Source organism: Fusarium vanettenii (assembly GCF_000151355.1).
Source record: "Fusarium vanettenii 77-13-4 chromosome 7 genomic scaffold NECHAsca_9_chr7_10_0, whole genome shotgun sequence".
Taxonomy (NCBI): domain Eukaryota; kingdom Fungi; phylum Ascomycota; class Sordariomycetes; order Hypocreales; family Nectriaceae; genus Fusarium; species Fusarium vanettenii.
In genome coordinates this window covers 551271-571639 of record NW_003315875.1, presented here as the reverse complement: position 1 = coordinate 571639, position 20369 = coordinate 551271, and the positions used below count along the sequence as shown (strand labels likewise).

The window sequence follows — 20369 nt, the reverse complement described above, 5'->3', positions numbered from 1 at the left end:
ACTATCCCACCAACCAAACATCCACCCACTGGAACCAACCTCCAAAAACAACAGGTCAAGGGAATTGACCCTGAAAGACGGTATAGTTTATCCAGTGCGTACTAACATCCGCCAGCATTTGAATACAATGCTGACTCTCGAAACCAGGCCGGTTCGACCAGCGGAAGGCTTTGTTGGTGAGTCTCAAAGTTCACGGTTCGATGAGCGAAAATCCTCAAACTGAAGAGACACGCGCACGGAAAGGCGTCAAGAGAAAACGCATTGTCGTTTTGCGAATGACATGGCATGCTAGATTATTATCACATCTAGGAGTTCGACCGAAACTGGATATCGCCATCACCAAGCCTAGACGTGACAAGTACGTCTTTGTGTATTCCGACAAGCACATAAAACATTACGAAAAGTGGGGATATAAGGTACCGACTGATAGAAAATTCAAGAAACACTTCAAGAAGGGCCTCTCGAAGAAGTCTTCAAAGAAGAAGCCTTCAAAGAGGAAGTCCTCTAAAAAGAAGTCTTCTAAAAAGAAGTCCTCCAAAAAGAATTCTTCCAAGAAGAGGACTGCAGAGCAAGAGGCAGACGACCGAGTTTATCTGTCTGAAGGGTGAGTGATCTTCATTTATTCTAAGAAGCCAACGGGCTAGTTCCTAAAGAGCACTGACAACCTCTTTAAAGGGCGGAGGAGTCATAACCGAGTCCCACTGCTCAGACATTTCTTAAAACGACTCACACAAACTTGCGACCCCTCAAAGATACCAAAACCAACTTTAACAAGATGAGTCCATCATCGAAGGATCAGAAGGAAAGAAAGCCAAAGACCCCAGTGCCCACCCCTCCCTGGTCGGTGAGGGCACTATCATGGCTGGCAGGAGGTCACCCAGTCAAGGTCGTATATAGAGTGAAGGAGGTAGCCAAACCCAAGACCGATGATCCCAAGGCTGATGATCCAACTAAAGGGGGGTCTGACAAGCCAACTGAAGAGGAGCCAGAGAAGCCAGCTGAGGGAGCTTGATGAAGGTCAACTGACTGATCATTTGACAACATTGAGAGATGTCTCGATCACAGTATTTTACTTGCTAGGAAGGTTGATGAGGGGAGATCTTGGCTCTATGGCTCGACCGTTTGCTTGACTTTGACACATGGGTGGCTACAGCGCTTGGTCGAAGGGAAAATAATAAGTAGGTATGCTAGAACAAGGACAGGAAGTATTACCTTAGCTAGGGAAAAGGAAAGATACTCTAAAGCATAATATAAATATTTTATTTATACTTTATGTATATTTATTTCTTATCTTTGCCGCGGTTCTCTTAATCTTCTAACATTCGTCTCTTTTTGCCCCATCCTCGTTAAGTATCTTTTTCGCTTTACGGTAGGCAGCTTGGACGCTAATAAACCGTTAACATCGGCTTATAAAAAAGCATGAGGTAACTTAGAAGGAAATCTTAAACCTAAGCCATGAATCAGGCAGACATTTGTCATTCTCCTGCTAGCACTTACCTTGCTTGAGCGCATCCTACTGTTGTACCGACTGGTCTTGAACTGCTCTATTGTGTGGCTTTGGCTGTGGCTGTGGCTGACCCACTGGCTAGCGGGGCTGAGCACGGTGGCTGAGATCGTCGTATCAAAAATATCGTTAAAGAATCGATGCACTCTCTCTACTAGTTATTGTCCTACGCCTGTCAAGGGAATTCCCATGGTACCACGCTCTTTTTGTCATTAGATGACCTCTTCTGGCTGTTTTCATCGTTATTAGCCTCAAGTAGAACACTTCAACTCTACAGGTCGTCGGTCTGGTCTACCGCCCACTTCTTCGTCAAGGAGTATATCGATGACGGCTCCGAGGAGGACACCAGACACAATGATAATCAGAACACTTGTCAGTGTATAAAAGCACTAAGCCCTGATGCCGAAAAGACCCCATTACCTCCCGCCCAACTCACGTCGAGTCCATATACGATGTGAGCAAAATCCAGGAGCCCATTTTGACGCTGGTAGCGTCGCTGAGGTCCTCTGTACTTTTTTTTTTTTTTGGCATAAGCCAGTCCATAGACTGAGTGTCCATGAATGTCTTATCTCTTTGACTCCAATCTCGCTCACCATCACAGGCATGTTCTCGATGACTCGTTCCGCACGCAATATGCACGTCAGCAACACACACATTTGACCTGCTCGCAGTCACATTCCATGACGACACAAGAGTAAGTGTTTAATGATAATGCTATTAATGATGTATGGCCAAGATTCAGTAAAAGAAAACTGAAAAATACAAGTAATCAGCTTGTCATCAAGCTCCCGGTTGCGTCTCCCCCTTTTCCGAATCCTTAAGCCGGACAATCCTCTGTCACCTCGCGCACGATGATGTCGTCAACAGCGATTTGCACACCATTCTCGGTGCTTTTCTCGCAGCGAGCCGACAACTGGACGGTGGGCTCGACGTTCGTTGCCGTGAACTTGAAATCCAGGTCTGTCCAGTTCCCCTTGATGAACGCCCCCTCAATAGCGTCCTCCCTAAAGGCCTGGCCGATCTGCACTCTGAGTTTGCACTCATCGCCTGGCTTAGGTGCGCCGTTCAGCACCTTGTAGGAGTATCGGACCCCATAGTTCTTATCCGGGAGAACGCCTACGACACCTTGGAAGGCATAGGGGCGTTGGTCGGTTCTGGTGATGTCGAAGACGCTGGCGATCCTCATTAGCTACCAAGTCGCTACCAAGTCGGGGAAAGAATTCCAATCTACACTTACAGCGAAGTGTAGCCGTTTTTGCCCCATTCTTTGTTTATGTGGCTCTTTATGGCGCTCGCGCCCTTACCGAGGTAGCGCCAGGGCTTGTTGCCCTTCCCACCAAAGGATGCATTTCGAACGAGATTGGGGCACTTTGCAGGCGGTTTCTTGGGGGTACAAGGAACGGCACCCGTGCAAAGGAGGAATGTGATGACCGTCAGAAGGAGCGGAAAGACCTTCATGTTGGAGGAACTTCTCAGGGATGACAGGTAGGATTGGTGGAAGAGGCCAGAGTGGCAGAGAGTAGCGTTCTGAGAGAAGAACAAGGCGCCATTGGTAGAATAGAGACAAGACAGGGCATTTTATAGGCACTACCCTAGCCAAAGAGTCCCACAAGACAAGAATAGTCAGTCATTAGATGCAGCCTTCGTGCCAGCCACTTCGTCACCAAGCTCAAGTTCTGCTTCTACGACATGTCTTCCAACAAACGAATGCCATCATGGAGTCAAGATGGGTAAAGGTTGAGACGGCTCACACGTGTGTGTTGTGAGTGGCTGATTGGCCACCCATAATGGGTGACGTTGAAGAGAAGGCAGCATGGATGATTGTATCAACTCGTTGAGGGACGATGAGAGGGGATGAGAAAACGAGATGAAGATATACTCCATCATCTTGTTTCATAGCCTCATGGAAATGGGATGAGAAGTGCCCATTTCATCACTGCCTTCATTATCCTTCGAGAAGAAGACGAAGTGGCTGTGCGAGATGTTCGAATGGCTTGGCATAGTTCAGGCCGCATCCCCTCCTCATTTCTCCTTAGAGGAACAACTTTGCGGATTTTGAGCTATTGGGGGTGTGTTTCTTCCCAGACTGTCTCCTTAACGGAAGAGACAAGCCCTACCCTAGAAAGCTGGCATGAGAGACCGGATCGCATGCTGTGACAGGTTTTTGCGCGCATTTGAAGAGGCCACTTATCAAGTTTTGTTCACGGAGCCTGGTCCTTACTAGGCTCCATGCCGCACTTGTAACAATACACGCATCATGGTCCGCTGAAAGGGCATGTTCTTTGTTGATTCTCCAATCTCCATGCAACTCGGGTGTGTTGGGGGGGCAAGGACCTCTAGGTTTCACTCAAAGAACCATGATGAACGTGACGATGAAAATTGAAATAAACGGAGAGCTAAATTGTGCCTTTAGGCGGCTCGGGCCGTGAAAAGGGATGGGGACACCGTTTTCGAATCGAACTTGAAAATCCCCGGGGCCATTTCGTAGCAGGACCGATTGAGCCTCTAAGCTACGTCAAAAGCGAGGAAATGGCCTGGTTGCGACCTACTTGAAAGCAAGTGAATGACGTTCAAGGTAAGTTGAAGTGGTACTGGCTGAAGGAAAGGGACAACTGTGGGCAAAGGGCGGGGAGGATATGACCATTCCTGTCTTTGGTGCGATTGGTCATGACAGGAAACCGCTGTGTCCGCGCGTTTTCCGTGGGAGTTTGAGCAATCATGAAGCCGGAAAAAATCCAAGTATCATCGGCCCGAAGCTTGAAGGAGAAGCCGTCAAATGTGCGGCGAAACTTCCGAGTATCTCTCCGATCAACTTGAAAGTGGCGCACTCCTCCTTGTTGGGCTTGACGATCTATGATGATAGCATCTAAAAGGGGTAACCTGCAACTGTGTTCTTTTCAGTCGTTTCATCTGTATCCAGGAGAATAGAAGTGTTATGATCAACAGTGGAGTGACTTGATCGGGTTTGGCTCTTCGTCACATCGCACGCCACCAGTATCAAGGACACGGTTATCAGAAATAGACAGCGCAGTTTCCATTGCTGACTTGTTTTGCCTTGACATGTTTTGTTGTGACAATGACGATCGCTATTCATGGACCTCGAAAAAGCCAGGCAAGCTCGGTGGGTCGGATTGAAGATCACAGCACCCCGACCATCAGACACCTTGTATGTATCTACTGGTAAGTCAAACCCGAGAGACTTCGGTTGTCAAAGGCTTCTACCCCACTGTCTTTAAGAGAGAAATCCTCTTTCGGGCGTAGCAGGACAGGTTCCAGCAGGTATTTCACTGTGATTTCGACGGATGTCGGCCGATGAGCACCCAGTTCGGCTCGAGTAGTGAATTAACATTTCTTCATTTTGATTGAGTTGGCAATACCTCAGCTATTTTCTATATACAGGAGATACATCCAATCATGCACTTGCAGCCTTGACAATCAGCTCCTTAGACAAAGCCTGCAGTTCCTCATCTGAGAGTCTCGCAAGACCCAGAACCTCGTTATCAATGTTCTCAAAGCTGGGTCCATACTTGGCGTTGGTGCCGCCCTGGAGAATATAGAAGAACCACACCCAATCGTCAAAGGTACCAGCCGCCAAAGCCTTGTCAGCTGTCTCCTTGAGAACATCTGTGTCCTTCTCATCAATAATCCACTCGCCAGGGACAGCCTCCTTGGCAATGGCTGCGATGGTCTTGAATGAGATCTTGCCATCCTCAATCTTGACAGAGCGGTTCTTTGTAGCCTCGGGGTTCTTGAGAACGCCGACAACGCCCTTCCCAACTGTAGCCAACCGAGTCACGCTGACTGGTAGGTCGCCTCCATTGTAAAGTGTAACCTTCTTTTCCTTGATGTTTGCAAGGGAGCCATGGGTGAAGCCCCAGTCAAGGAAGAGGTTGTTATAGATGAAAGTGTAACTGAGTGACGTAGTGGACTTCTCAACGAGGTAGTCTTCCGTCTTGACCTTCTCAGCGAAAACAGGGAGCTGGCGGGTAAGAGGGTTCTGCTGATCGCAACCAAAGTTGGAAGGGATGAATCGCTGCACTCCAGCGGCGACAGAGGCATCAACAAGGGCTCGCTGAGCATCGCCCACCGCGGGAGCTCCAAGGGTCGAGACAACAGCATCAACGCCTTCGAGGGCCGACTTGAGGGAGGCAGGGTCACTGTAATCAACCACTACCTCCTTGACCTGGTTGGCGAAGGTAGAAGGAACCTTGCCGGCCTTGCGAGAGAGAACTCGAACATCAAAGCCACCCTCGATGAGGGCCTTGAGGACTTCAACACCGAGACTTCCGGCAGCCTGAATAGTTTCATGAGATATTAGCCTACGATCTTGGTTTGGATAGTGCCCTGTCTTTACTTACGCCGGCGTGAGCGACGGTCTTGATGGCAGACATGTTTGTTGTTATAGATGAGTGCTGGAGGTATTGGGATAGGTGTGAGTTGAGCTTGAATGGGATGATTGAAGATGGGTGTTAGAAGCCTCTAGATCTGGAGGCAAGGACAACCTCTTATACTGACACCATGCCCTCGCCAATTACACGTGTACACAATGCTTTGATGACATTTCGTGATCGGCCTATCCCACCCCCTCTCATTATCCAGGCAGTTTGCATACGATGTTTACTCATCCAGAACTAAGTAAAGGTAAAGTGGGTTCGGTTGGATCATCATGATCGGAGTATCCCACCCAACTTTGAGCTGTAGCGGCCGCTCAGCATGCCCCAGCCGGATTCAGGTCTCCAAGTTGTGTGATGAGCGTCTGTCATTGGCTGCCTATCGACGGATCCGGAACAAATAGGCGCATCTCTAAGCTGTGAGGTCGAGGTCCCTAAACTTAAATTACTGTACGTACCGTATCGCATGCCACTCTCTTCCCGAGGTGCCATCCGGCTGTCCCACTAATCTCGGCATCCCACTCCGTTCCAAAGCGGAGATGGCTCGGGCCACTCAGCGAGCAGAAAGCGGTGACGTAGATATGTACTGAGCGAGATATCAATATTTGTAAATTGGGTGAGGAGGATGAGCTCTGAAATGCTGCATGGTCGCGTTATGCAGCTATGAAGAAGTTATTGATATGTCTTAGCAACAAAACGATTATGGGTGACTAAGATCTTAACATCGCTAGTGCCTATACCCAGCAACGCAGTAACAACTTCTAGAACTTACCTTGTATGATCCCCATCTGTGGTTTCGACTGGGTGCTCATAGGAATGACAATAGCAATAGTTAGGCCTCTCGGCTGTTACTTTCTTCTACTTCCATCGAGGTAGCGTCCAGGCCAGACCCGAGTCTACATTGTGCCCCAAACCAGCTTGGCTACTGACGGTTCTAAACTTGACTTGTTTCTCACTAACCCACCCATAACCTGTTCTTTAACCATTGGGAACCACTATGCCCCTCTCAGGTCACTTACAGACTATTCAAACTCTATATAGGCGCCTACCTACGCAACTTGATAGACGATAGCTACCTAGGCACGCTGGCCATGGTATGAACCAGACACTCAAATAGAAAAGGACCGATTCCTCTTGAATATTGTTACTAGCTTACATGGTATTCGTCCAAGAAAGGTCAAGAAGCGTCCTAGAGCTGTGTTGAGTTATCCGTGGTCATGCCCAGCCAGGACGCCTTTACCATCATCTGACGTTTCTTGCGAGATCCATCATTACACCCTGTTTGGCTTCCCAACCACGTAAATAGAAAATAAGATGACTTGGAGATGGATTCGGATGACAACTTCACATGCTACTGTTTAATGGGAGTTGATAGTGGAGGTAGTGTGTGGAAACTGATGTTCCATTGAGCTGGGATCCATGAATCTGTGGGGATGTGTGAAGCCATAAAAGAAGAGAGCAGCCAAAAGAAAAGCCAAAATGCATGAATATTTCCCCAGAGCCAGTAGCACTTCATTATCCAGTGCTGCCGCATCTCGCGGCATCTCGTGTTATCGTGGTCTTATTGTTGAAGACATCTCCTAGCCGGCGTTCCCCTCAATGAAGAACACAGTCCAAGCCCAAGCAAGCAACGGCACAAATGTCCCAGATGGCAGGAAGAGCTTGGAGAAAGAGAGTCGCTGAGTCGCCGACCAAATAAGCAGTCGGTATCATGCTCGCTGCGACGGCATATAGAGTCATTGGTAGGTATCGTTCCCTCCATCGTGCGGCCTGGAACAGTGTGTAGATACAGATCCAATGTATGAGGATGACCAACCCCAATACTAACAGTAGGAGCTCGCAAGTGAAAACAGGACGTAGAAACGAGGGTATTATTGTCGGCGTCTGGAGGGACATGGAATCGCATGCCTGTCAACGAAGATGATATCAGCATAATGCCAGTCATAATGCCAGTTATAATGCCAGTCATCGTGGAACAAGATGCGTACCGGAAACCTTGCCCAGCAACGTTCTCTAGAAGTTTTGCTGCGGAAGAGCATTGGCAGCAGGTTAGTAGTAATGGTAGAGCCCAAGGCCAAAATCGTAAGGATGCTGGTTTGGGGCAGAGGAGGTCGAGAATGGTGACCGACATCTATCGCCCACTGAGCCGTTCTTTTCGGATTCCTGGTTGAGCATTGACAAGACGAGACATGTTGGACTTTGGTCTGCTCCACTAATGACATGGAGGTCGACCCGTCGAAAGAAGGAAATTGGGATCGCGGCAAGGAGGCGGTGATCTTGAGCATCAAGGGTTTTATGGCTTTCTCTGGAGATGGCTAGAAGTAAGCAGTGGAATGTTTTAATAGAGAGTCAGACCGGTGGAAAAGAATACAGGAGGGGGAAGACGAGAGAGGGGACGGACGGCAGAGGTGATGGCAACGAAGAGCAGAGCCGCATTCGCCGGAGCCTGATTATTGAGGAGGCGCACCAGATTATGAGAGGGGTGGACAGCGCTGCGCCAATAGTTTGTGTACACGCGGCAAGGCAATCAAGCCACCGCTGAGTGAGCGGTTCGCCCAGGTGATTATCTCTTTGTTTCAGTGGTTCGCCTGCTTTATGAGGCCTCTTGATGTTTGAAAGATCCCCCACCTTGCTGTGACGTGACTTGAGACCCTCACTAGGTCGCCATTTTCCCCCAGATCCCCGGAGGCGGTACAAGACACCCGATCTTCTTTTGCCCGAGTCTATCTTGCCTCTTCATTCTCTTCCCCACCATCAACTCACTACCACCTCTCCCTCTTCCTGATCCCTCACTCCTCCTTCTATAACGTACCTTTCGACTTCATCCTCGTTTCCTTTAGACCCCCTTTGTCAATATTTTCTCATTTTGCTTCTGTCACATCGAGCTCCCTGCATTCGTTCCCGGCTCTTCCAACCATTGTCACAGTCCTGCAGCACTTGCTTCAAGCGTTTTCGCATTTGCTAAATCGCCGTGGCTCTTTTTGTCCCTGCCCGAGGCTGACTAAAGGTTTGCAATGGGCATGAACCAATGCCTGTTCCTGCTTCACGCTTACCTCTCGATTCTGGTCCTCTTCTTCCGAAGTCAAGAGGAGCGCATGCCATGGGCTCCGGCCGCCACATGCTCGTAAGATGGCTCCCCGCTGGGTCTCAGAGGCCTTCGCTAAAGGGCATAGGACCATGCTTGCGTGGAATGCGACGGGGATTGCCCTTCTAGTGCTCAATCGCACGTTCATTCGGATGTAAGCTACGTTGAGGGTTTCTTGTTGTCGCTAGTGACTAATTTGGCCGGCATAGCTTCTGGATGCAGCTGATGCTCAGAACTCTGATGATATGGGGACTTGTCGTGTTCTTGCTTCAACCAGCAGTGACGGAGATTGCTCTTCTCTTCCCGGTCGCCACCACCTTGTCGGTCATATCAAACCAGGGTCAGGTCCCACCAGCACGTCCACTTCTTCCCTTACAGATAGATGGGTAAATTACCTCCGCAATCGCGACCGCCAATCAGAGCACTGCTCCGAAATAAAGCCCGGTTCCAGAGACCGATTCTCTAAACCATATGCCGAAGAGCAGCCTCTCCCGGGGGATGAAGACAAACAACAACCGAGACGCCGATCCCCTCCCCCGGTTGATAGCCCACACTTCCAACGACTCTCAAGTCCAGCAAACAATCGGAGCAGGGCACGGAACGACCAAGGACGACCCCGCAAGATCACATCGGGTAGGCAGCTCTGGACATCGGATGATGAGCCAGGTCCCAAGGCGCCCCCAAGCCAGCTCAGACGGGCCGCACCCATTCGATCGCCCCAATCGCCTTCTGACAAGGCCTACCAAACCAGTTCGAGCATCACGCCACCATTCTGTGATGATGATTCTACGTCTGCCATGATACCTCAGCCCGAAACAAGGCCCATTTCTCAAGATCAACTAGTTGCCGAAGTCAAAGGCATATATGCTGGCTTGGTCATGGTCGAGACCAAGTGCATCGAAGTTGACAATGCCAAAGCACTCAACACAGACACAAACACGAACCCAAAGCTCAACAATGACCAATGGCAAGCATTAATTGCCTTGCATCGCACTCTACTACATGAACACCATGACTTCTTCCTCGCCAGCCAACATCCCTCTGCTAGCCCCGCTCTGCGCAGACTGGCTTCCAAGTACGCCATGCCTGCTCGCATGTGGCGACATGGAATCCACTCATTTCTTGAGCTGCTGAGTCACCGATCGCCAGCATCCCTAGAACATATGCTCACCTTCCTATATCTAGCCTACAGCATAGTTTCATTGCTTTATGCAACGGTGCCTGCCTTTGAGGATACCTGGATTGAGTGTTTAGGCGGCCTCGGGAGGTACCGTATGGCGATCGAGGATGATGATATGCGGGATCGCGAAATATGGACCGGTGTATCGCGGAATTGGTATGCCAAGGCCTCGGATCGCTCCCCGACAACCGGCCGCCTTTATCACCATTTGGCCATTCTGGCTCGTCCGCATGCCCTACAGCAGCTTTCTTATTACACCAAGTCACTCTGTGCGCTGATTCCTTTCCCAAGTGCGAGGGAGAGTATTATGACTCTGTTTGATCCAGTCATAAGTGCCAGCAGTACGTCTTCTCGCCTGGCCACCATGAACACCGCCTTTGTGAAAGATCATGGGATTCTCTTCTCTGGTAAATCGCAAGACCGCTTGCAGGAATCGATGGACGAGTTTCTGGAACAGTTGGATCCTCATATCTCAAAAGGCTTAAAGCGATGGCTAGAGCCCGGGTGAGTTGGCTTCGTGTTGCATGTGAATCTCAGCTGATCCATAGTCTAGCTACTACATTGGGGTCTCCACGGCACCAATACTCCTGGCGTATGGCGACCTGAACCATGTCCAAGGCTTTGCTAGTGTCCCAACACTTCTCCCCTCATTAGGCTCGGATCCCTTGGATCTGCACCCTAATGGACCTCTCTATTACTTCCTACGGTTGTGGAAGCGATACACTTTCTTCGTTCTTACCAATGGCTTGGTCACGCTTAATTCTGGCCAAATTCTGGATGACTTCCTTCGTCCACCCCTTCCAGAAGATTGGATCCCCGGGGGCCTGGCACCAACGCTAGGCAAGAAAAATTTCAAACTGCGACTCAGGCATCTCGATGGAAAGCCTAGAGCCAGTGAGAGGCGCATAAATCGCACACACAACCCCATCGGCTTTTCGCCAGGAGCCGAGAGCGTTGAAGCAACTTCAGAAGAGCTCCTCTTGCCAGCGGGCTCAGCTCATCTCCATGAAATGGACTGCGTGGCTGTCGAAATCTTGGCGTCCTTTCGCATCATCTTGCTAGCTTCTCTGAGCAATCTCTACTTACTGTTCGGAGGCCTCGAGCGGGCTCTATCTTGCCACTGCTCGGGTGATCTGCCCGCTTCATCCCTCCTGTAGGTTGAGATTCGGCTCACAACCGCTGAGCTTAAGCATCGCGTAGATGTGAAACATAAATTGGTCCCAGGAAGCTCGACTGCCATGAGATACGATCATCGATCACCTACCGTTCAATCCCCTGGGCCTCTCCAGCACGCTACAACTATATTGCGACCCTCTCCCCTGCTCCTCTCATCCCCAGGGTGTGATGAGATAGGAGGCTTTTGAGCTGCTCATTCCTACGGATGATGAAGTCACACAAAGACAAGTGTGAAAAAAACTCTCTTTTCTTTCTTTCTTTCTGTCTTTGTGGAGCTATTTTGAGCTCATATCCACGGTGATGGATTGCCTACATGAAAACAATACTTGATCTAGTTTCAACAAGAATAGCCTCCAGGCTAACTTAAATATCTTGCTTTCTGAATGTGCAATCTATGACTTTCTTCAAGCTGCCGCGTCATCAAGTAGGGGTGCCTGCTATATCCGCTCAGTGTTCCGCTGCCAGTTCTTACCATGACAGCACTTAACCAGATATTATCCATCGCGGAGCAGGAATTGTCACTTGGCATGGCAGACATAGCTTTGCTATACTCATGACATAGAATAGCCGTCGACGAGGGCGAAGTGTGCGCAGTCTGATAGCGTCTAGTCCTCGAACAGTAACAAGCCTAGATGGCCAGGACAACCCTTTTACTTTTTAATGAACTTGATATGAATAGTGAAGTATGTACTATACCAGAGTTGTAGTTGTGTCTTTGGAGTATAGAGATACTGAATCGTGAACTACTATACTGCCAGCAGATCATCCGCGGGGCCATTCTACCGTTCCAGTTGCCATGCCTCTCTGTTTAAGCCTCTCCCCAACTAAGCTAAATCTCGTGGATTATTCAGTCAACCATATTTTGAGCTTTGGCCATTTACTTGTGATCCTTGCTGAGGATTCAGCAGGCTTGTGATCCTTGTTTAATTACCTCCCTCGTTCTGTTGATCCACGCATAGATCCTTTACAAGGATTCGGTTCCTTTGGCGTCGATCCGAAACAACAGATTGGCACCCTTCTTCCCACAATGGCCTGTTTGTTGGTGGTTGCCTAGCCTGCAATATTATGGACTCTGTGGCTACACGAGCCCTACTTGAGGGCTTGTCCCCCGCGGTTCTTAGCGGCAGCGAACCCTCATTGCTTTCTTCTCCTTGTTTTGGGTTTGATTTGCTGAAAGTCCGGCTGAGAAAAACTCAGGGATTCATGAACCGCAAAAATGAGGTTGAGGGAATACCCGTCTATCCTTTCACTTACACTCGCCATTGTTCTCCTCACCTCACCCCTAGCCGCTGAAACCACGACTGGCGGCACCGGAGGATGCAAACCGTCTACTTGGGAGCCCAGTACGCCTATAGGTACTTTTCGCCACAAACGGCCTATGGCTACACCCAGCGTGCCGCGCAAGAAGAAGCTTGAGGCTGGAGATATCAACTGTCGCGGCTGGGCCCAAACATATGAGCACGTTGACGAATCGACCTGCCAAAAACTGGCCGATAATTATCGCATAGATCTTGGTACCTTTTACGACCTAAATCCGATCCTGGAGGCAGACTGCAAGACGATCAGGCCCTACACAGAATATTGTTACACAGGATGTAAGTCAAGAGCTTCCCCCCTCCGAGTTAACGAGTGATGCTGAATAAATTCAGTTATTGAACCACTGAGGGCTCATGATGGAAATTGCGGTCCTTTTTACAACAATGCCACTTGTCTTGGCACTGACAAGCCATGTTGCAACACTGAAACCTGGACATGTGGGAATCGAGAGTATGTTTTCCTCTACATATCTTAAGGTACATAGCTGACCGCACTCCAAGACGAGACTGCACCCCAAGTCTCTGCTATAGAGGTGCTGGTGACTGCTTCCTCCGTGTCATCACCTCAACTGATGGAATATGCGGCCTCGTAAAAGGCCGACATACTCTCCGAGTCTGTGGAGAGTGGGGAGATTGCTGTAATCTCCAAAACAAATGCGGGTCAGGGCCTGACTTTTGTGGCAAAGGTGTCTGCCAAGCCGGCGAGTGTACTCACTCAGATTGGCCGATGGATGAGCTTCCTGAGCGGCTCCCTTGGGAATACGGGGAGGGAGATCCTTGATACATTCTGTCGAGGGCTCACGAGAGAGAGTGTTATCTACAAATCGGCATGTTAGCCCCAATTGCCATGAGTCCGGGGGATTTTGGAGTGGCTTGAATCAAGTGATAGCTTCCTACATACCATTACCTATTTTGATCGCCATCTCTAATCATGCCGACTTGGACGGAGCCTGACTAAGCTTCAGGGCCAGCAGTAGGAAGCACGTAGCCACGACGTGAAAGTTTGCTGTTGGTCTCGCGATATCCTGCACGCTGGCTTCAACAAACTTTGTCGAAAGCTAACTGCCAAGATTCTCCGGTATAAAGTAAAGGTTGTTGGTAAACAAAAAATCACCACGTCTGCCTTAACAAACCATCAACAACGTCATCATCAAGGTGTGTGAATAGCTCAACCCCCGGATTTCACTCACTGACTAGTAAAGATAGACAGAAGACTCTCGGCACCAAACGCTCCTCACTGCCAATCAGACCACCGTGAATCATCTCTCGAAATGGGAGCTGCCACCTCGTGCTGTGCTCCAGTTCGGCCGGGCGCCCAAGGCAACGACAACGGGATCGAGGAGCATATTGATGAAGCCACTTCACCTAACCCAGGGCATCACGGCAACAGCGACGAGATAGACAGGTATCTGGACGAAAGTACCTCGGAAAATAGACACGGCACCGAGCCGCCGGTCACTCCTGACGCCTTGGTATCGTCAGCTCTATACAACGCTGTGAATAGTCCCATCTACATCCTCCCGGACGAGATACTCTTAGCGATCATCCACACCCTTATCGATGATAAAGACTCAGCCTCTTTTTTCTGCATTCGAAAAGTTTCTCGCCGTTTTCGACTCCTGACAAATGATCGCCAGTTTAAAGAGGTGCCATTCTGCATGTATTCCAAGTGCAACTCCTGTTATACCGAGTTGAATGAACGGTGCAGCTTTTACAGGATGAACAGCGGCGAGGTTGATTGCCAGATGCACTGGATCCCTCGATTCATAGGATACCCACCTGGGCCCAAGAATGACATAGCTAGCCGACTGAGGAGAGATCTTCTATGCATGATGTGCCAAGACGGCGTCCAAGAGAGAAAAGACGCTGGCCTCCCGATTCGCTGCAAGTTTGCTCCGCGGGACGACCTGGACTGGCTAGATTGTTCCAGCTGTGGACTAGAACACCCATCAGCAGTGTTTTCATCGCTACAGAGGCAGAAGATCAACGATCGAGTATGCGTTGCAAAAGAAGGCTACATCCGTCTGTGCCAACACGAAGTTATCCGGTGGGACGACATCCAACCGTGGGCTGGTCCGGGGATCCGGTACCATCATGAAGTGATCAAAGTCTGCAAGCATGCTAGCCATTCTGTGGCTTGCTGCGAACAAGCTTCATGGCCAAAAGCGACGGTCACGGCGCATGAAAACGGAATAACAACTCTTTCCCTGTCTTGGAATCCTCATTCAGGCCCAGACCTTAACCCCGGCCGTCTTGGTCCCCAGAGACACAGTGCCACCGAGGTACGAGCAGTTGCACAGCGCTTTCGCGCCGATGCAGCCCGGTTCATCGTTCCAGAGCAAAGATCGGGTCACCTTCCAGAGATGGAATGTTTCACAAAGGGGATGTGACTGTTTGTTCTACGATGGACTCAATAAGCCCGACGAGCCAAATATTTTCCATAGAAGACTGTCGGCGAAGGGCTACGCACCGGGGCATGGAAGAACCCGTTACACCTCGATGAGCGTGTCGTCTTGCCTGTTGCAGGCATCGCCAAATAAAATGCCCTGCCTTATCTTTTACTATGGGTTTACCATCAATCTCCGTGTAAAGGGCGCCCCAACTGACAAATGGCTTCATGCTCTGGACCCTGGATCCTATGAGTACAGCGAAGTTATTGGAGCACGAGAAACTTGCACAGATCCAACATGTCAGAATCATTATCGTGTAGCAGCAGGTATCTGGAACCATCACAGTCAAACAGTCAGTAGGCCTCACAAGGAGATTTGACGAGGCCGGGCTATGTAGGCCCAGATGGTTTATGGGAAGATTGGCGAATGCGTCCTACTATGAGAGGCAGTAGAAGGAGCTGAAAGTTAATGTGTACGTTTCTTGTTTGTTTTTTTCTAATGAGACCTCCGTCGTACACAGAATCAAAGAACCCACTAATAAACATGTAGCAGCACGTTTCTCTAAAGTTGCAAGCATTTAAATACCTTGAATCTTAGCCCACATAAGCTACAGCGTGGGGGGGAAATCAGTACACTCGGAACTTTGTACTTTTCATGGCCACACTCATCTTGCCATGGCCCTTGTTGGTGTACTTGTTCCAGGTTCTAGGTTCTGGGCTGAAGATTCGGTTGTGCCCTGGATACTAGGGAACGGCTCTCAATAAACCCGCGTGTTGAAACCTATTCGGGACTAACATCATGCATCTAAAAGAGCTGATATGGTGGTCATTTCGCGTGCAATCTTGGCGACTGCCGTGTCAGCATCGCTAAACCAGCGTAAGGGACTGCTGGTGCTGAATAGCCCCTTCTTAGTCTGATCCACGTAGACGGCATAGCCTGGGTAGGTAACCTTGCAAACAGCAAGGGCCCATGTATCTCGTAGGGAGGCTAGGCGAACGGCATCGGGGCGGGGTCGCGGATGGGGCCATGCTGGACGACGGTAGCGGCTGAGACGGCGGCCGACGCGGAACCGTTAGGGTAGCAAGCGTGGTCAAGAATGGCGAGAGCTTCTTCTTGGCGTCAGCTGTCACCCATGAAGAAATACCAAGGTGGTGTCGAATTTGAGAGACTACATCGTACACATACCGAATCTAAGATACGTGGATGAGGCGGAAAGGGGCAATGTTGGCCACGCCCTTGAGAGATAAGAATCAGTGAGGTGATGATCCACATGCCAATTTTGATAACTTATACCCCAGCGTGTGAAAGTCCCAATCAGTACTTGATCGAAAAAGACTCGTGAAGATTGACCTAGATATCAAGGAGCGAGCTTTAGGAGGACCTTGTGGCACTGTTTCTGCACCGATGGCACGTAATGTTGATACTGATGGGGGTTTATCAATAGTGTGGCCATAGAGACATTCTAGAAATTCGAGCTAGTAATAGATGCACAATTCCGCTTCCAGGAGTTCCTGGAGATCTCACTCTCCTCTTCGGTTTAACGAGACTGTTGGTCGTGGTGCAGAATATCATGATCACCTGTTCAAGACCTCAAATTCCGATACCATGAAATACCATGGCCGGGGGAGATAAGAAGTTGAAAATTTCATATGGTATGCCATCTTGTTGTTTCTTTGGTGTGTCGCGTCAGCTATGCTACTTACTAGATCGAATTACGAGTCAATAAGGCTAAATCCACGAGCATCTCGGTAGTGAAAGCTCCGTTCGTCAAAGAAGAGTATCTTTAGTGATCATTTTGTATTAAACTTATAAGTATCAAATATTTTCTAGTCTCGCAGTATCCCCCGTTGACTCGAGTTGGACGCAATCTCGGCCTCATCCGTCCGTACCGTAACTCCCTTTTTACTAGGATCCACATACTCGGATACGATGACTTCTTGTGTTTGCATAATCCCGCCCATAGAAGAATCTCGGTCGTGGTTCATTGACTTCATCGCAAAGGCCTGCGATCTTGTACCGTCGTTGAATGTGTGCACCCCTGTTCCGTTCTTCCGGCTCGAATGGGTTGGCAGACCAGTCCCATGCGAGTTAGAGTAGGCGGAGTCCTGCTTCTTCTTATTCCAGAGGCCGTAGATGGTGGGCGCGTTAACGACTATCGTGGCTGTGAGGAGCTCGGTGCTGGCCCACGTCGTTCGGTTGACTTGGCTATCCTTATTGGTCGCGTTGATCGGTAGGCGAATAACGGTGATAGCAACAATAAAGATGCCAAGAGTGAATAAGACATATAGCTTGAGTTTTCGCTTCCAGGATGTCTTGAGGGAGAAGAAGAGAGGGATCGGAACGGCGAGGAGCAATACATCGGTGACGATATTGAGGACGCCGACAACGATGAGTTGTAGCTGAGCCTTGGCGCAAGAACCTGGTATCAAACGTCAATCTCGCCGATCATATATCTAGGAAGGATCATCTGAGTTTACCAGGGTCAGGAACCACTTGCCAGTACAAGTGGAAGGGTTTGCATTCGCTGAAGGTAGTGACTTGGACGGCGACGTAAGTGACAAAGAAGACAACAAGGAAAGAGATCATGATGATCTTTTCGTAACGTAGGTTCAAGAGAAGACGTCGATAGACATCAAGAAGGACGAGTTTCTGCAGCCAAAGGCTTGAAAAGCTGTTAGATGATACGCCATGGTAGCAAAAGAAGACATGGGACTGACAATGAATTGTAAAAGACGCGATTAGCGATGGCAAACTTGCTTCCGATCTCCCTCCTGTAGATCTCATCCTCTGTGAAGATCTTCGTCTTTCGGATCGCTGCTGGAACGTTATTGGTTCCCCAGGTCAGCACGACGTGGATCAGAGCCAGTCTGACCATGCAGCACAGACATGCCGCCATGGTCAGGTAATCGCCCATATTGAAGGGCTGTCTAGCAATTTTTCTCCATACCAGTCTCACCCCCATCACCATGAGGGCGAGAATGCTAAAGAGCCAATGGATGAGTAGCGTAGGGTCATCCATTGTGGCACCACAGAAAAAAAAAAAAAAAGATTGAGAGAGGGACGACGATCACTTGGCCATTACCCGCAGGGACGCGTTTGCGTCTTAAAGAAGATCCCAGCATCATCCCACCGTAAACTCGGCTCAAAGGACTGCTTTCCGCGCAGACTACTGCAAACATCACGGTGCTTTTTTCTCTTGTTAGCCGTCGCAGACCTGCAGGTGGCGTGCTACCAGTTCGCCGGCGCCAAAGAACGACCCCAGCTCCCGTGGGTCCCCGATAATTAAGCCGTTGGTTTCTGAACCCTTGACAGGGTTTATAGAGTTTCGGTTATGTCAGAATCCGAGCCATTGGGCGGGGATCGGGCTCAGGTCGGATAGGGGTTACCAAACATGGAGGAACCCGTTCTTGGCCCCGTATTTACCTTTCGAGAAGGATGGGGCCGTTATTCCACTCGGGCCTGGAGCTCGGCACACTAGAGTTAATTGAGAGATACTTCCTTTGACTAGCAAGGGGATGGGTGACTACCAGAGGACCCAAGGCGGAAATAATGTCACCGAACAGTCCGTCGCCCCTGAATATTCTGGTGCGACCACCGGCCCTTCGGACAGAGACAAATACAAGGCTCGCCCGTGTAGCCCAGCCAGTCACGACCCCTCTCCTCTCTAGGTTCTTCTGCGTGCCCATTGGGATCATCCTTCTTTCAATCCTCTTCTGTCCCACTGCCACGTTCTCGGGTTCTAGATCGCGATCGCCTCCCCAGCCATGCGTTTCACCACTCTGTTTGCCCTTGCGGCTGCCGCATTCAACCACTGTGCCGCTACACCTTCCGGCCAGCAAGGCAGCGCCCAGGGCGAGGTCGCCGCCGTCCGATCCTACTTTTACGTAGGTGGAGGCTACGCCGATGATGGAGCGGGCGGGCAGATCTACCGCGATCAGATGTATGTCGAGAAGCTGATCCCGACCGGTGGCGTCCGGCAACGAACGCCCATCGTCTTTATCCACGGTCAGGGCCAGACAGGCAGCGTAAGTTGATCATATGCATCCTCTGCGATAGGTCACACGCTAACATGCAGCTAGAACTTCCTCAACAAGCCTGATGGTGGCCGCGGTTGGGCATCCCAGTTCATCAACCAAGGATACGAGGTCTACATCATTGACCAGACCTTCCGTGGCCGATCAGCGTGGATGCCCGCCGCCGGCGCTGCAAAGCCCTCGACCTACTCGGCCGAGATCATTGAGCAGCGCTTCACTGCAGGCAAGAACTTCAACCTCTGGCCCCAGGCCTCCAAGCATACCCAGTGGCCTGGCACTGGTATGAGGGGTGACCCCGTCTTTGACACTTTCTACGTGTCCAACGTTCAGTTCATCAATAATGCCACCTACCAGCAGTCGACTGTCCAGGATGCTGGCGCTGCTCTCCTCGACAAGATTGGCAGGCCCGTCATCCTTGTCGGCCACAGCCAGGGTGGTATCATGCCCATTCTTATCGCGGATGCCCGCCCCAGACTCACCAAGGGTCTCGTTCTTCTCGAGCCTACTGGTCCTCCCTTCAGGGACGCCGTCTTCAGCACCAGGGCTGCCCGCCCCTACGGTCTGACTGACATCCCCCTCAACTACAGCCCCTCTGTCTCTGACCCTGCCACCGACCTGGTTCAAGAGGTCCAGACCAGCCGAGGTGACGACTTTGTTGAGTGCGTTCTTCAGGCCAGCAAGCCTGCGCCTCGTCGTCTGGTCAACCTGCAGAGCAAGCCCATCCTCATTCTCACTGCCGAGTCGTCCTACCACATGCCCTACGACTATTGCACTGCCGACTTCCTTCGCCAGGCCGGTTGCTCCAAGACTCAGCACCTAGAGCTTGGAGAGGTCGGCATCCGCGGCAACGGACACATGATGTTCATGGAGAAGAACAGCGACTTGATTCAGGCCGTCTTGGAGCGCTGGGTCCGGTCCACCTAATGACATACCAGACGGAGGCTTAGACACAACTAGAGTAACTTAATTTTATCCTTAATGTCTAAAATTCTTTAAAACCGCGCACTTTTTTGCGCTGCGCTAGTCGATAAGTACCGTCTCCCCGACCCATGTTCACCCGTTACTATCTCCGGCCAAGCCTCGCGTATGTCGGCATATGGCGGAACCAAGCCCGCGGTGCCAAGAGGCTTACCCCTGATGCTTGCGTTAAATGTCTCGTGACTGTCTGCTTTCCCTCTTCAACTTGACCAGTGACCACCTGCCCAGAAGTGACAGGCTCATGGGTTATAGCCCTGCCCTGACTCAGCGGGGCCCGGTATTACAATACCAAGGCAAGGGTCTGATCAGATCATG

The 20369-nt window shown here is 50.3% G+C and overlaps 8 protein-coding genes across 8 annotated transcripts; 5 read left to right on the top strand and 3 right to left on the bottom strand.

The window, feature by feature from the left end:
• Window positions 1-127: 127 nt before the first annotated feature.
• NECHADRAFT_82708 (uncharacterized protein) lies at window positions 128-1012 on the top strand (the record flags this gene model as incomplete). Its single annotated transcript, XM_003049351.1, has 4 exons — window positions 128-176; window positions 310-358; window positions 431-604; window positions 781-1012. The coding sequence occupies 4 exons, from the start codon at window positions 128-130 to the stop codon at window positions 1010-1012; spliced, it is 504 nt and encodes a 167-aa protein (XP_003049397.1).
• Window positions 1013-2321: 1309 nt separating this feature from the next.
• Window positions 2322-2962, bottom strand: NECHADRAFT_106254 (uncharacterized protein; the record flags this gene model as incomplete). The annotated part of the gene is made up of 2 exons (XM_003049090.1): window positions 2322-2676; window positions 2742-2962. 2 exons carry the CDS (start codon window positions 2960-2962, stop codon window positions 2322-2324), a joined length of 576 nt encoding a protein of 191 aa, XP_003049136.1.
• A 1954-nt stretch (window positions 2963-4916) lies between these two features.
• Window positions 4917-5895, bottom strand: NECHADRAFT_82706 (uncharacterized protein; the record flags this gene model as incomplete). The annotated part of the gene is made up of 2 exons (XM_003049089.1): window positions 4917-5798; window positions 5863-5895. The coding sequence occupies 2 exons, from the start codon at window positions 5893-5895 to the stop codon at window positions 4917-4919; spliced, it is 915 nt and encodes a 304-aa protein (XP_003049135.1).
• A 3294-nt stretch (window positions 5896-9189) lies between these two features.
• Window positions 9190-10668, top strand: NECHADRAFT_45375 (uncharacterized protein; the record flags this gene model as incomplete). The annotated part of the gene is made up of 2 exons (XM_003049350.1): window positions 9190-9338; window positions 9675-10668. Coding segments are annotated over 2 exons (1143 nt in total), but the record flags the coding sequence as incomplete, so codon positions are not given.
• Window positions 10669-12552: 1884 nt separating this feature from the next.
• Window positions 12553-13433, top strand: NECHADRAFT_82704 (uncharacterized protein; the record flags this gene model as incomplete). Its single annotated transcript, XM_003049349.1, has 3 exons — window positions 12553-12931; window positions 12986-13103; window positions 13154-13433. The coding sequence occupies 3 exons, from the start codon at window positions 12553-12555 to the stop codon at window positions 13431-13433; spliced, it is 777 nt and encodes a 258-aa protein (XP_003049395.1).
• Window positions 13434-13923: 490 nt separating this feature from the next.
• Window positions 13924-15042, top strand: NECHADRAFT_82703 (uncharacterized protein; the record flags this gene model as incomplete). Its single annotated transcript, XM_003049348.1, has 1 exon — window positions 13924-15042. One exon carries the CDS (start codon window positions 13924-13926, stop codon window positions 15040-15042), a length of 1119 nt encoding a protein of 372 aa, XP_003049394.1.
• Window positions 15043-17114: 2072 nt separating this feature from the next.
• Window positions 17115-17962, bottom strand: NECHADRAFT_6955 (uncharacterized protein; the record flags this gene model as incomplete). Its single annotated transcript, XM_003049088.1, has 3 exons — window positions 17115-17461; window positions 17520-17704; window positions 17760-17962. Coding segments are annotated over 3 exons (735 nt in total), but the record flags the coding sequence as incomplete, so codon positions are not given.
• Window positions 17963-18806: 844 nt separating this feature from the next.
• NECHADRAFT_45269 (uncharacterized protein) lies at window positions 18807-20000 on the top strand (the record flags this gene model as incomplete). The annotated part of the gene is made up of 2 exons (XM_003049347.1): window positions 18807-19067; window positions 19122-20000. The coding sequence occupies 2 exons, from the start codon at window positions 18807-18809 to the stop codon at window positions 19998-20000; spliced, it is 1140 nt and encodes a 379-aa protein (XP_003049393.1).
• Window positions 20001-20369: the final 369 nt, after the last annotated feature.